Source organism: Rattus norvegicus, chromosome 13, assembly GCF_021556685.1.
Source record: "Rattus norvegicus strain SHRSP/BbbUtx chromosome 13, alternate assembly SHRSP_T2T, whole genome shotgun sequence".
Classification (NCBI taxonomy): Eukaryota; Metazoa; Chordata; class Mammalia; order Rodentia; family Muridae; genus Rattus; species Rattus norvegicus.
Window position 1 is genome coordinate 9,790,460 of NC_141546.1, and position 16,192 is coordinate 9,806,651.

Here is a 16,192-nt window from a genome sequence, read left to right on the forward strand (position 1 = left end):
TTTCCTCTATTGCCAGAATCATCAAATAGTCACTATAATTATCACTATCACTATGCTTACGATAGTGATCCAGTGCTATAGGCAGCTTAGAAACATCCTCTTCACATTGATGGAGACATATAAATCTTTTCACTAAACATTCTGAACATTCTTGTGACTAGAACACACTGACAATGGCCTTTATCGTTCTTTCTTCTTTTGCTGCAGCTCCTTCTGAGGTCACATTCACCATTGATGTTGGGAATGGCCCTGTGGAGCTCCTTGTCCAGTCTCCTTATCCTCTGAATGACAATCAATGGCATTACATCCGGGCTGAGAGAAATGTCAAGGAGACTTCACTGCAGGTGGACAACCTTCCACTGAGTTTGAGGGAGGCCTCAGAGGAAGCCTATTTCCGACTTCATTTGACTAGCCAGTTGTTTGTAGGTAGGAGACATTTACATCATCTTTATGCCAAATACCTACAAGATAGATTTGTGCTCTAGCTCAAGGACAATTCCTAGATTTTTTCAAAAAGTAAAAAAAAATATGGTATTATTTTTAATTACATATATCTTATTGTAGCTTTATGGTCTTCACAATAAAGTTTTTGCTACTCTTACACAAATGTAGTGGCCTTCTGAGACTCTTTTGCTAACATTTCTGCTCATGCAGATATTAATAGATATTTTCAGATATTAATAGAATTTTATGTTTTGAATCATTAGAATAGAAGTTTACAGTGTAGGCATAGAGACTCCAGCTCTTCACTCTTCTTAGTGATACCTGACTAGTGAAAAGTATTTTTAACATTGTGATCAAATAGTTTGACTAATCCATTTAACTTCAATTTTCAGTAGTAAACACTGGGAAGTGTACTGGCTAGTTCTTTGGTATAACCCACGATAGAGACACTTGAAGGAGGGACTCTCAGTTAAGCAAATGTTTGTCCTGTAGGTAAGTCTGTAGAGCATTTTCTTAATTAGTGTTTCATGTTAGGGCCTTGGAGATATGAGTTAACTACCATTAGAGGAATAGTGGGATTGAAATTGTACACAACCATGCTTGGTGTATTCAGTATTTGTGAACCAAACCCAGAGCTTTATGAGTAGAAGACAAGTATTCTAGCAAATGGGCTACTGTAAGGCTGGAAGTGAGTCTGAACTACTGGGACACCCCCAAGTGACACAAGAATGAAGTTCGATGCAAAGGCAGGTTAATTTTTCTGGCATGTAGGGGTTGACCCTACATTCACAAAGGGTCAGCCCTTCGTGGCAAGTGACTAGAAGATGACCCTGAATGGCTATAACATGCTGGTTTTATATTTTTTAGGGGTAGAGTTTACACCAGCAAGGTTACAGTTTAAACTTACTGGCTAAGCATATTGATCTTTGAATCTATTGGCAAGCAAACATATGACATGTATTTGAACTCTTTCTGGGATCAGAGGGTCAGGAAACTATCAGTCAGTGCATTTTGCCATTTTTCAAGAATGTGCCTGCTCCTCCCTAGAACTTTGGGTGGAAAATAGAACTTGGCCTAACCTTGACCTGAGGCAAGAAGCTGGTTCTTGGCCTAATTCTTGTCCTGAAGCAGTGGGTGTAAGACTGGTGAAAGCCCCTAAGGTCCTTCACAGGAACCTCATAACCTACCTACTCTCTACCAGACCAAGACTCTTAATAGCTCTTATACTTCAGTAAGAACTAGAGTCTTTCACTATATCTCTATCTTTGTCACTTTTTTAAAATTTTGATATTCTATGAGTTCACGTCATTGGGGTAGACTTGATGCTGTATGTAGAGGAGATGTCTTCAGTTGTTCATTCTGTCAGTACACATTAGTACCAGGATGTTCTCTAAAAAGGTGGCCATTGTTAAAATTGAGTTGAAGGATTCAGAATTCAAAAGTTGTGGTTTGAATTTGTCCCTTCATTTATTTACCCATTTCTCCTTCACTCCTCCCTCCCTCAATTTCTCCATCAATGGTAATGGGTTAGCTAATTCTATTTTTGCACACTTGTTGGGTAGTGAGGATGGAAGTTATAACTAAGAAATGTCACTGCTTTTCATGGCGCTCATGTGTATGTGTGAATGTGTATACACATCTTGTGTGTACATGTATATATCCATGTTTATGTGTATGTTAGGAGGAGTATTTTAGATATTTTATTCCAGTTCTAATAATAAGTACAAACTTTGTGCTATAATGTAGTAGACAGTAATTTTGAAAATATAAGTTAGAGAGCTCTTAAAGTAAATCTTTAAATACAAGTTAGGTTTTAAATGTTGATATATTATAAAAAGTAAGGACGCATGCTAACTATTTAAAACTTGAATTTGCCTGCTTAGGCAGAACTATGAATAAATTATACATTAACCATTCTACATGTCTTTTTTCAGCTGGGTTCCACCAGGACCAATAATGTATAGCTTACCACCATCTATACAACTTCATCTTCATTTCATGTACATTCATTATTTGCTTCCTTTATATGTGGGCTACTTTAATTTTTGAATCTGCAAGTATTTTCACTGAAAACATACATGCTAAATGAAAGGAAATACTAGAATATAGGAACATCAGATTTTCACTTCATAACCTGCTGTGCATGTGTCTTCCTTAGCTGTGTTGTATATGTCCAGCAGAAACTAATATTGAGTGATTTAAAACATTCTTATGAGTGTCTGTCCTTTAGATAATTAATCACTCCTATAAGTAATATAATTTACTGCTGAAAAACTTTACATTTATTTCACTGCCTCAGTTCTATTTAAGCATCATATTTTACTTTTTGAAGGAAGTTTACTATTCATCAAGATTTATTAGCTTATTTTCAGTGAAATCAGTTCATGTATTTTATAGTTTTTTATAAATTGCACTCCATGTGAAAGTCTAATTTATCATCAGGCAGGATTTATGAGTCAGTATGGCTGAAGAAGAATCTAAAGGACTAGTTTTTTACTCAACTATCAGAAGAACAGAAATAATGTGAACTTTGTGCAAGTTAAGTCTGAAAAGAGGCAAGAGAGTTTTGTATCAAAACTTTTCATCAGCAGATACTAAACTTGACCAGAAATCTAATAAATTATTCAAGGTGGATGGGAGTGGAAGAGACATCTTGATAGAGTTGTACTCAAAGTCAGTCTAAGGAGCATGCCCACTTCTGTAATGCTTCTTTCTCCAGTGAGTCCCATGTTCGAAATTATTGTGCTTTGTTGACTTTATTTTGATGAAACTGAAGAGAAGAAAAAAAAGTGTTGGAGGTCATCTTAATCTTTTTTTTTATGTATCACTCTTCAGTGTTCACTGATAGGTACATTTGCAAATGTCATCTGGTCAGAGACAATTGAAGTTCCAACATTTTTATTTTTGTTTTATTCATCTGAGATGAATTAAAATGAATGAAACAGTGAATGAATCAAGAAATGTGTTGCTCAGTAATTTCACTAGATTCCAGTCCAGTTGCTGTGATAAAATATCCCAACAAAAGCATCAGGGAAGAAGGGGCTTATTCAGTTTACAATTCCAGGTTAGAATCCATCAGTAGATAAAGGAAAGGCAGGGACTTGAAGCAACTGCACACTTCTACAATAAAGAACAGAGAGAGAATGAATATGTGCATGTTTACTTTCAGTTCACCTTCTGGTCTTTTATGTAGTCTAGAACCTGAGACAAGAGAGTGGTGTCACCTACTTTTATGTTAGATCCTCCCACAAGTATTAACATAATCAAGAAATGCCCACATTTCAGCCTGACAACCCCTCATTGAGTATCTTTTAACAGATGAATCTCTATTTTTCCAATTAGCAACATTAGCCATTAGCCCAAATGAAAAACTGTGTTTGATATCACCCAGAAATGTGGAGACACTACATGCATATCTTTAATAGGTAGGAAAGGATGTCATTATTGGAGTGTGTGTCTTTACTGTAATAGCTTGAGTATGGCATTGCTTAAGTACTGATGGACATGCCTATCCAGAAACAGTTGGCCATGGAAAGATTTTTAAATCAAAGTAGAGCTTCTTGCAGGATTTTGGTGACTGGACCTCTGCTGTTAATCATTAGTGCTTTCTGTGGACCATGCACAGGCTCTGTGTCTTAAAAAATATGATGTACCTCCTAGCACTGCTTTGCTTTTTCAAGGTGACAACATGAAATATGCTGATTGGTGACTCATTACTTGATGGATTCCCGGAATCAATAATGTAACTTGACACTGTTTTGTCACCAAGATATATCAGGGTCATTTTTAATATACACAGGTTGTCTAATGCATTGACATAGCAGAATACACGAAAGTTTATGGAATGTAGCTTTTAACGTATAGTATGTAGCTAAGGTATAATCTCACCATTGGAACTGTTATCAGTTTCATTATTTCTACTTTCTTAGGTTTTGGGTGTGGGAAGGGTGTGGGTTTTTATGTTTTAATGCATGCTTTCATAAGTATGTGCAAACCTGTACAGTATTACACATTAGAATGCATGCATGTGTATAGAGGATAGAGAAGAATGTCAAGAACATTTGTTGATAATTTTGTAGTGTGTTTCTGAGAAAACATCTCATATTGAATGCATGATTTGGTTGGTGTATATAACCAGTTTGTCCCTTGAAGCATGATGGAGTGATAAGATTAAAAGTGGCTGCCATGACAAAACTTCCAGCAGCTTTGTGAATATTGGAAGTCTGAACTTCTGGTCTTACCCTTGGACTATGAGTTAGTATTCTGAATGAGACAGTGATAGAGAAATATCTGGCATAAAGAAATGATTGTCTTTCTGTTTGAATGGAAATGGAGTTCAAGACTGAAAGGTTTATCTCCTGTATGCCTCATAAGTGGGTACATAGAGATGCATGTTGATGCTCTCCTCCCACACTCTCTCTCCCTTTTTTTATTCAGTCCTAGAAAGGAGATAATGGAAGTGGTGCCATCCACATTTAGGTTAGATCTTCTCTTCTCAATTATTACAGTTTAGTAACTCCCTCACAAACATGCCAGAGACTTGTCACCTCTGAAATTCTAGATATGTCAAATTAGCAATTAAGATTAACTATGACAGGGCTGGTGAGATGGCTCGGTGGTTAAGAGCACTGAATGCTCTTCCAGAGGTCCTGAGTTCAAATCCTAGCAACCACATGGTGACTCACAACCATCTGTAATGAGATCTGATGTCCTCTTCTGGTGTGTCTAAGACAGCTTTGGTGTACTCATTACATTAAATAAATAAATCTTTTTAAAAAAAAGATTAACTATGACAGATAAAAAGCTTCTATAGGGAGGGCAATTAGTGGCTGTGGATGAAGAAGTTCATATAGTAAATAAATTACTAAACATTCAATGGTAGATGAAAAGTGAAGGAGGAAGTAATGGGATAAAGAAAGAAAGAAGGGAGAAAGGGAGAAGGGGAGAAGGAGACAATGAAATGAAACTTAGCAACAGAAAAACCATTATTGTACTATCGCTTTCTTAAATCAGAGTCATATTTGGGCAAGTCAATGCTGGCAACAAGGGAACTATTGGAAACCAGAGGAAAAAAGAGACTCCAGGACTTGTGCAGGGATACAGACATAAAGGCCATTCTTTAGAGCCCATGAACATTTGTCAGATGGTTCCTCTAAATAAAAGAGGAGATGATGTGATGAAAGTAAGCATGTAGGTATTCTCTCTCTCTCTCTCTCTCTCTCTCTCTCTCTCTCTCTCTCTCTCTCTCTCTCTCTCTCTCTCTCTCTCTCCTTGTCTATAGGCCTGAGTAACTGCTTCAAGTTCCAGCCACTCTACTTTACCCTGTAATGGATTCTACATAGGATTGTAAACTGGATAACCCCTTTCTTCCCTGATCCTTTTATTGGGATATTTTATTACAACAACTGGAGAACAAACAAGGGAAATGACTAAGCATAACATTCATTCATTCTTTCATTCATTCATTGCTCACATGAATTAAACAAAAATGAAAATATTGTGACTTCAAGTATCTTTGGTCAGATAATGTTTGCTAGAGTACCTGTCACTAAACACTAAACAGTGAGACATAAAGCAATAAACTAAGATGACATCCATCAGTTTTCCCCTCCTTTTCACATTCATCAATACAAACTCAATGAAGCTCAGTGATTTCTAAAGCACAGTAGGACTCACTGGAGAAAGAAGCATAAGAGAAGTAGGCATGTTCCTTAGACTAACTAGACTACAACACTATCAAGATGTCTCTTCCAGTCCCATACACATGCTTGTGCAACTCACTGAATTTTTAATCAACTTAAATAACATATAATGAAAAATCAGTCTTGAAATGAAGGCAGTACCTTTTAGGAGGTTATTCCAAAGAAACACCATCCGAATGAACTCACCGTATTCTAGGGCCAAATGAGACCAAATTGCTTCCAGCTACACCATCCAACCAATGGCCTTATTCTTAACAAGACTGTTGTCAGAAGCCAGAAGGATAAATGAATGTGGGTATATTTCACAGAATAGGAAACTATGTAAGAGAGAAGCAAATGAAAGTAGACTCTCTTTGCTGTTGTATTAACCTCAATTATTTAATATAACAGCTCAGCTCACAGATTCAGGAATATGAGTTTTTTTTTGTTGTATTGCCAGTCACCAGACATGATTTCATTCTCAGATTTCCCCTGTAATGTTTGTCTGACTCTTATTCATAGTCAAGATAAGCTTTTTAAAATCACCTTTTTCTAGTGTGTGGAGTGAAAGCTAGCAACACCACTTTCTTGTCCATTATCAATTAGATGAACTTCAAATGAATTGTATCACACAAACATGTTAGAAATGGCTATACTTAGATTTGGGATTATTTTGATTCTTAAGAAACTTACAGATCCATATTGAAACATTAAAGAATGGCTATAAACTACTCTAAGTATAAATGTTATGTTTTTTATTATTTTGAATCTACAGAAAACTGTTGTGTGAATTTTCCTTGGCAGACATAAAGAATTGTGTGTTCATCCTAGACTGGCTAAAACCTGCAAACCAAAGAACCAACTGCATTCAAGTCTACCTTACTAGGACAGTGAGTTTACAGTTTCCTATAGGGCTATAGATGAGTCATGCTAATAGCAATACCTGTGTCTCAGATAGGTGCTTCACAGACAGGTAACTTGGGTATAGAAGTTGGCTCCCAAAGGCTACATTCATCATGCCTTACATGCATCTTATTGTGGAAGTTGGAAGTTAAAATAGATATTGTTCTCACAACTGTATTACTTATATATCCTTTGGGAGGGCCTTGTGAATAGTTTGTCAATAGTGCAAATTCTGTTAATGTCATTGGTCTTAATAAGATTTCTGAGAAGGAATGTTATAATTTGAGAGTAAAAGTCACTCAACAACTATATGTATATCAAGATGCAAAACAACTAATCAGAAAATATAGTAGATCGATAACAGAAATATGTATGTGCAGAGTCAGCAAATCTGGGTAGGGGTTTGGAAAGGAGCAAGGGAGAAAGCTGGCACACTGCCATCTGATTTATCAATGGAAGATACATTGTAATTTTGCAATAATTTCTTTTTTTAAAACATTGGCAACTTGGGAACTAAAAATTGGGTCAACAGATACAGGAATTTGCTGCCAAACCTGACAATCTGAGATCAATTTCGAGAATACACATGGTAGAAGAAGAAAATTGACTCATAAATTGTCCTCCAAAACAATGTATACATGTGTTTCTATGTGTGCAGCTAATATATTTGTGCATTGTTTTTATGATTTCTCTGTGTACCTGTATGTGTGTACATATGTTTTTATGGTCCCTCTGAGCCTGCACATATATGTCTACATCCTTGTTTGTATTGCCTATGTATATACATATAAATACATGTATAGATGTGTGATTAGGTATACTCTAGTGCATGTGTTTCTGTTCTGTGTTCATATACATGGATGAGTACGTATTTTTATGTTAGTTGGATGGTATGTATCCTCTTAAAATTATCTAATGTTTAGGCTAGGCTGTACACTTTTTATAAGATAAATAATCTATTCTATAGTGTTTTCTTCATTGAAAAAATAAAACAGACTGGTAAAAACACAACTGTAGTTTACTGTACAAGATATTACATAATATCTCATCTTATTCTGTTCTGTCAGTATGCAGAAGGGTCATGAGGTTCTTGTCTCGGAAAAGTTACAGTGAGTTTTCCATGTCTCTACATTCAGAAGTTCATTTTTACCTGAGAAATTACCCTAACCACCCTTTCTCCATTTCTAAAATTGTTGACTAAACAACACATAAGAAAATGTACAGTAGATCTTGCATTTGCAAACTCTGATTGGAAAGAAATTAGACTAATAATAGACAGAAAAATTAGTCAAATCCATGGAGGGGAGTGACTATAGAGAGTCAGAAAAACAAAGGCAAGTCTTCTACTCCATAAATCCTCCCTTTTTTATTTTATGTAACCTCCAGAAAAGAATAATGAACCTTTCTTTGCGATAGACTTGTACATACCGTTGATTTATCTTGTGGTTAAAGGATTATTCATCACTGAAATTCACACAGACAAGACAGTGCAAGTCAGGTTTGGCCTCTTGGTCTGCATTGCACTAGAACTTGAAACAATCTCAATCTTCCCATTATTTCAGAGCAAGAGATTAGCCATGTGCCCCAGCATTTTTATTTTTAGTTACTTGTATTCAAACAGTGAACATCAGTCACCATGACCAAGAAAATGCTTACTTTATGCTAATGGCTGAGGATGGCTAGAGTCCATGATGATCATGGTAGGGAGTATGACAGCAGTAAGGCAATTAGAGAGCCGAAGCAATAGTCTACATCTTATGTCCTGAAATGAAATCATGAGGTGGAAAGACTAAACTGGCTTTTGAATCCTGAGTCTGGCAGGGAACCACCATACCTGTGATAGAGTAAGGAAGGCATATTTCTAACCATCATGCCATTTCTAACCATTTATAGTGCTCAGTATTTTTCATGTCATGAATTTCCCTATCATCCCTTTAACTTATCCTCCTTTCCTATGTATGTATACATGGCTATGTGTGCATGTTTGTTTATGTAAATGCACATGCAAATGCATGTGATCACATGCCCAGTATAGTACTGCATATAGAGATCTAAGAATAGTCATTAGTCACCATCCCCAATTTGTTTAAGACAATGTTCCGTATTGTCCTGTAACTTTATCATATAGAGTAGGCCACCTGTCTTTTGGGTTGCCAAAGATATTACTATCTCTGCCTCACATCTTATCACTGGGATTACATACACCATATAACTGGGTTACAACTGGTCTTTGATCAAACTCAGGTCCTCATGCTTGCCAGGTAAAGCACTTTACCAATTGACCCATCTCTCAGGTTTCATATTACGGCTATATTGTCCTTTGTGATATATTTATTGTCTAAGACAGCAAACTTAAAATGGCTACTCTAACTTGATAATCACATATACAGATCTAGACATTTCTAGACTAGTGTAGCATCTTCCTAATGCTATGACACTTTAATATAATTCCTCATGTTATAAAATTATATTCAGTGTTACTTCATAACTGTAATTTTGCTACTGTAAAGAGTCATAATGTAAATACCTGACATGTAGAATATTGCTATGTGACCTTGTGAGGGGTTGGATCACTCCCAAAGAGGTTGTGACCCACAGATTGAGAACTGCTGATGCATAACCAAATTTAATAGAATTATAGCATAGGGTACTAGATAAGAGTTTCAGTTATGAGATCCAATAGATACAGGGAATAACTGTTTTTTTTCTTTTGCACTCAGTGTTTTCTCCTGCTCTTCCTATAACCCTCTCTTTTTCCCTCTCTCCTATTCTTCCTTCTTTTTGTCATTTGTAAACTTTGCATAATGCAACGATTTTTAAGACTCACCACTCATTTATGATGTAACCTTGAGCTCAAGGGTTAGATTCTAATCATTTATTTTCTAAAGCTAGAACAGGTCTCTGTTCTTCTTCTAGGATCTCTCAGAATTCTCAGTATTGCCCACAGTAGGTGAAGACTCAAGAGAAGTTTCAGAGCACAGCAATAATTGAATAAAACATGTCTTTCATAATGTGCAGTAAGCATTACTAAAAGCACATGGAATAATAGATGAAATAGCTTACATTTATACAACTCATTTCCCAATGGCTAAAATTGGCTGACATGGAGCTGAACACCAATACCCGTCTTTCTCTCTTCCAGTGCATTTTCCTGTACTGCATAAGCATAAGGGAATATGTTGAAGCTTTGACTATGTGGTGTACATAATCTGACTCTATCTCTTTTATTTCAGGTAAAAGATGCTGTAGGTCACATAAAACTCCATATTTTATTCATGTGCTGATATCATGGTCATGTAAATATTCATGCTTTAGCATTTTTATAGGAGCTGTTTCCTTCTCACTATCTCCCCCTTTGATACAATTTTTCTTTAAAACAAGTCTCATGTATCCCTAGCTGGCCAAAGATAGCTGTCAACTTCTGCTCTTTCTGACCTTTTATCCTCAGTATTAAGATTATTTATGTGTACTACCATGCACAGTTCATTCAGTCGTACTGTGATTTGAATTCAGGGTTTCATGCATACCAGGCAACCACTCTACAAACTAAATTACATTGCTGACCGTTACTTAAATTTTCTTTAACATCCTTTCTTTTACTAGGAGCTTACAGAAAAGTTCAGCAGAACTGACAATAGCAACACAGCTGTAACCACAAAGATTTTACTCTCATGTAATTAGATGTTACACGTACACAGAAGGAAGCTGATATGAAATTACTCTTAGAATGAGTGTCCCTGGGAGAGTAATGCTATTAAAATCACAAAAGTCTGATGGGCCCAGAAATGAGCATGAGGAGCTCTTAGGTCCAAGGGAAAAAAAGGAAGTATCTTGTTCTTACAGCTTTTCAAGGACACAGGGATAAGTCCTATAATATATGTTCTATGCTACGTGTTCTAGACATCATCAGCTTCTAGATTAACTTAAGGTTCTCTAATGTCTTGGGAATACTAAGGCAGAAGATCTTTTTGGCAGCTAGGAAAGGAAGAGAAAAAGCTGTTACCATAGCAGACTCTCTTACACTATCCAAAGAGAGAGACCATAGCAGGATGTAGCCTGAATTTTAGGAAATGGGGCAGTTAGAGTTTTTGTAATTTACCAGGAATATCTATGCACAGCAGCTCTGAACCTTCTATGCTTTCCCTTCTTTCTTTCTTTTTTTTTTTTTACCATTAGGAGGAACATCATCAAGACAGAAAGGCTTTCTTGGATGCATGCGCTCTTTACACTTGAATGGGCAGAACACAGACCTGATAGAGAGGGCAAAGTTAATGTCTGGAGTCACACCTGGCTGTCCAGGTCACTGCAGTAGCTACAGCAGCAACTGCCACAATGGGGGCAAGTGTGTGGAGAAACAAAGTGGCTATTCCTGTGACTGCACCAACTCACCAAATGAAGGACCTTTCTGCCAGAAAGGTAAGATGGGCATACATAACGTGGTTCCATAGCATACAAACAACATGACCAATGATCCTGTGCCCTGAGGTTATCCACACCAAAGCTACTGAATATAATGGTCTACCACCCGCACTCCATGTTTAAAACAACAATAACTATGATTTCACGCAATCCATACTCTTTCTTCTATGAGTGGCAATGTAGTAGCTACATGGCATTATCAAACCAAATTCTCCATGCCCTCAAGCAATGCTGAGACTTTGTAGTCTCAGTAGTTTTCCTACATTTAGACTCTGTTTAGCTCATCAACATAACCATATCCATGCATTGGGGTTGTGTGAAAACTTTCAGAACAGTTGTTTACAGAATTAAATGAAAATGTGCACATCATCCAGGCTGAAAGATCAGCTGAAGACTAGAAGTTGATCATCTACTTGTGTTTACTGACATACTAACACTACTAGCTGCGGTATATCAATTAGAAAATGTATCAAAGGACCTCAGAGTTGAATGCAAAAGAGGGTAGAGAAGCATCTGTCCATAAAACACTGACTTACTCTTAGTTCATAGGGAGCCTGAACTACGGCAGAATAAGTACTTCAACATATTGATGGAAACACCATCACAAGGTGTATTTAATGAAGGCTACTCAGAGGAACTTAGGTTAAATTATTTTTTTATGTATTTGCGCTCTCTCTCTCTCTCTCTCTCTCTCTCTCTCTCTCTCTCTCTCTCTCTCTCTGTGTGTGTGTGGGGGGGGCATTCATGTGTGCATACACATGCTTGTGGTGGCCAGGTTCAATAACAGGTGTATTCCTCAATTACTCTTCAAAATGTAGCATTGACTATTTGCTAGACTAGCCAATGAATATCAGGGTTCTACATGTCTTCGCTTCCCCAGGTCTAGAGTTATATATGCACAGTGTCACACCTGTAAATGCTGAAGATGTAAGCTCAATTCCTCACATTTTGCATCAAATGTATGACCAACTGAGCCATCTCCCTATCCCTAAATAATAAGTTCTTGTAACATAGAGATTCCACAAATTCAAACCTGCTTAGCAATGTTCTTTAGTGCTTTATAAAGACAATCTCACTGAATAACATAGTATTACAAAGATAGAGTTGAGAATTATGATTAATCCTCCAACTGTAAATGTAATGGACAACAACGTCTACACAGGGCTTGGGAAATGGTTTTGTCAGCAAATCGCTTGCTACACAAACATGAGAGTCTGAGTGTGGTTGCTTAGCACTCACTTAGAAATCTAGATGGATCACTAGATGAGGTAATATAAGAAATTCTGAGCTCAATGAGCAGCCATTCTAAAAATTCCATGAGTTCCAGGTTCAGTGTCTCAAAAAACAAAGTAGAGAATGATGAGGGTATACATTCAACCTTTTCAATATCCACACAAATCCACATCTTCACATGTGTGCATTCATACAAGAATGGATTTGAGCTTCTAAAATCATTGAGACACAGATTGTGTGTTTTTATCAACCTTAACCCAGTGCTAGGTGCAGTGGAATCAATGAACAGGCATTATAGCTACCCAGAGTAACTGACTAAACGTTTGAAAGCGTGCTCTGTTGCCTTCTGTTTTGCAGAGATTTCAGCCCTTTTTGATCCTGGCACCTCTGTAACATACATGTTTCAAGAACCATACCTGGTGATCAAGAACACAAGTCTCTTATCTTCACCTATCTACACAGATACAGCTCGATCCAAAGAAACCATCATGCTGAATTTCTTGACAGCACAAGCCCCCACCATCTTGCTCTACCTCAATTTCTCTTCTCAGAAGTTTTTGGCTATCTTACTTTCCAGCAATGGTGAGTGTTAGTAGCCTGAAGCCTTAAGGCCAGATGTGCCTTTTCATGCTCTGCAGTACTCTGCAAAAATGTACACGTGTACAGCTTCAGTCTAAGCTTCCTCCCACTTCACCATTAGAGCCATAATTGCTATTCTGGGCCAGTATCCACTTGCCACTGAAGTTTAAACCCATTTAATTGTTCTTTATTGTGTTGTAGTAACTATTTATTATTTTTTCATACTGAAATCAATTAAGTGTAGATGATCATAAGAGATCTGAATTACAGAAGGATACTTTTCATGTGTATTTTGCCATCTTTCTTGCTCTGTTTGTCAGTGGAAGCTGGTAAAGCATAAATACTGGCTGTGTTTATAGATGATCATTGTCCAATCTTCAAGATAAGTACAATGTGCGAACCATAATGCTGTGGCACAGGAACTCACTTTTGAGAGTCGGAATTTTCTTTTTTCTTTTTATTGTATATTTTAACTTTACATTTCTAATATCATCCCCTTTCCTGGGTTCCCGTTTATAAACTCTCTATCTCTCCCCCCTCTCCCCCTTCTTCTATGAGGTTGTTCTCACACCCACCCACCCCTTCCCTCCTCCCTGCCCTGATATTCGGCTACATTGGGACATCAAACCTTGGCAGAAACAAGGGCTTCTCCTCCCATTGGCACCCTACAAGGCTGTCCTCTGCTACATATGTAGCAGGAACCGTGGGTTTGTCCATGTGTACACCTTGGATGGTGGTTTAGTCCCTAGGACCTCTGGTTGATTGGTATTGTGGTTCTTCTTATGGTGTTGCAAACCCCTTCATCTACTTCAGTCATTTCTTTAACTCCTCCAATGGGGATCCCATTCTCAGTTAAATGTTTGACTGCGAGCCTCTATTTGTCATGCTTTCATTAAGAGGCATCAATTCTTTTTATAATGACTAACTACTGAACCATGATATTTGTCACTTAGAATTGGCAAGACCTGGAGTATTTTACTTGGCCAAAGAGTACTGCAGGATCTCAACTGAAATTCCGTTATTACTTTTCTTTCTTGCAATTATTGAAATTAATTTGAAACCTCATGCATTCTTACAAGGCATTATCCCCTGACTTCACATACATAGTCAAATGACCAGTTAATTTATTATTCTTTGTGCATCATTGCTGGTTATTCCTTTAATAAAATAGAATTTGCAAAGATGACCAGGCTTCTCAGTTTTCAACCTATCTGTAGCTTGTAGCCTGTAAGGATGAATGACAGTATTAATTATGAGCATTCAATAAAGATGTGAATCAAACTTTGGGAAAAAAGTTAGATGTGGATGGTATAAATGCTTAGAGAATAGAGAAAAAATATATCATACAAGAAATAATGATGATAACCACATATGATGGTCTTATGAGATTTTTTTTCACACTATGCCAGGACAAAACTTCTTAACAGAGCCAAAATGAAGTATACTATGAAGTAAGAATCCCACCATATGTACCAATTTTTTGAACAAATGAATGCAGGGAACATAAATGTATCCCTATAGTATGATCTCACACAACACTCTCCTGTGGACATGAATGTGGTTCTACTTCCCTTGGAATCTTCTGGTACCATGATAGCACTCTAGACTATTGGTTAGTTCATCCCAACCACAGAGTTAAGCTTCAAGATGGACTGTGGTTTGCCACAACTCATGGAAGTTGACTTCTATGCAGTTGTCTACAAACTAGGTACAAGTTACCTACATTCTTGGTATGCTCTTTCTGACTCTCTTTGTGTGTATGTGTGTGTATGTTTATGTGTATGATCTTTCTATTTCATGATGTACTAATTATGAGTTGACTGTAAAGAGTTATTCATTTAATTTGAAATGCATAATAAAAACTGAGGAGTGTATAGGATGAACCAGCATAAAGCGGAAGAAAAGCAAAAGATGATAATAAGGTGCTATAGTTGAAATTTATTCTCAGACTGCAATAGAGAGAAAAGAAAGTAGTGAGAGGCAAGAAAGGAGGGTGAGAAAGAGAAGAATGCAGAAGAAGAAAAGGAAGAGGAAAAAGAGGAGGAAGTATAGGGTTAGATTTTTTTAAAAAAAACTTACTTTGTATAAGTTTTCTTAAATGCATCAATTCACTTTCTAGGTCACTGTCCAAAGATAGGGGTTGATGTGTTTATAAAGATAAAGAAAGGTTGAATATGTTTTGGTGGGTTTGTGGTGAGGTGTGGGACAAGAGGATGCCTGTGTGGCCCATGCTACTGCATTCCTTCCCCCTGTGACACCAGCCACATGATAGTATAGTATAAAATAGAGTTTATTTAGGGCATACTGAAGAGACTTGAGAGGGTAGTAGAGGCAGAGAAAGGCAGGGGGGGAAAGCAAGGGAGGAGAGGGAAGGGGAGGGAAGGGAAGAGGAGAGGAGAGGAGGAGAGGGGAGGGGAGGGGAGGGGAGGGGAGAGGAGTGAAGGGAAGGGAAGGGAAGGGAAGGGAAGAGAAGAGAAGAGAAGAGAAGAGAAGAGAAGAGAAGAGAAGAGAAGAGAAGAGAAGAGAAATAGATGCTGGCCATGCATATGTGGAAAGTGTGGAATGGGAAGAGAGCAGAGCAGGAAGGCAAGAGCAAGAGTAAGAGAGAGGAGAGGACAAGCAGCCCATTTTATAGTGAGTCAGACATTCCTGGCTGTTGCCAGGTAACTGTGGGGCAGAGTTTATATAAAATGCTAAAGGAGGTGAAAGGTGGTTAATAGTACGAAGCAATGTAGACTTGTTTAGAAGTAGTTCCTTGAGGAGATTACAACCTCTGTTGTCAAGATACTAGCAGTCCAGTTCAGTAATGTCAGGATAGCAAACAGGAATCAGAAGTTAGGGCACAGTCTAGCAGAAAGTTCCAACCCTTAACCAAATGAGCATGAGTCAACAGGAGCATACAGAACCAGCAGGTATACCAGGAGAATGTCTCT

General features: G+C 37.4%; 1 protein-coding gene across 2 annotated transcripts in view; it reads left to right on the forward strand.

The window, feature by feature from the left end:
- Cntnap5a (contactin associated protein-like 5A) overlaps positions 1–16,192 on the forward strand; it is a 982,002-nt gene that overhangs the window by 833,596 nt on the left and 132,214 nt on the right. For both annotated transcript variants that reach the window (XM_087580548.1, NM_001047865.2), the window contains 3 exon segments: positions 208–426; positions 11,205–11,444; positions 13,038–13,262. In XM_087580548.1, coding sequence (XP_087436674.1) covers positions 208–426; positions 11,205–11,444; positions 13,038–13,262 — 684 coding nt within the window.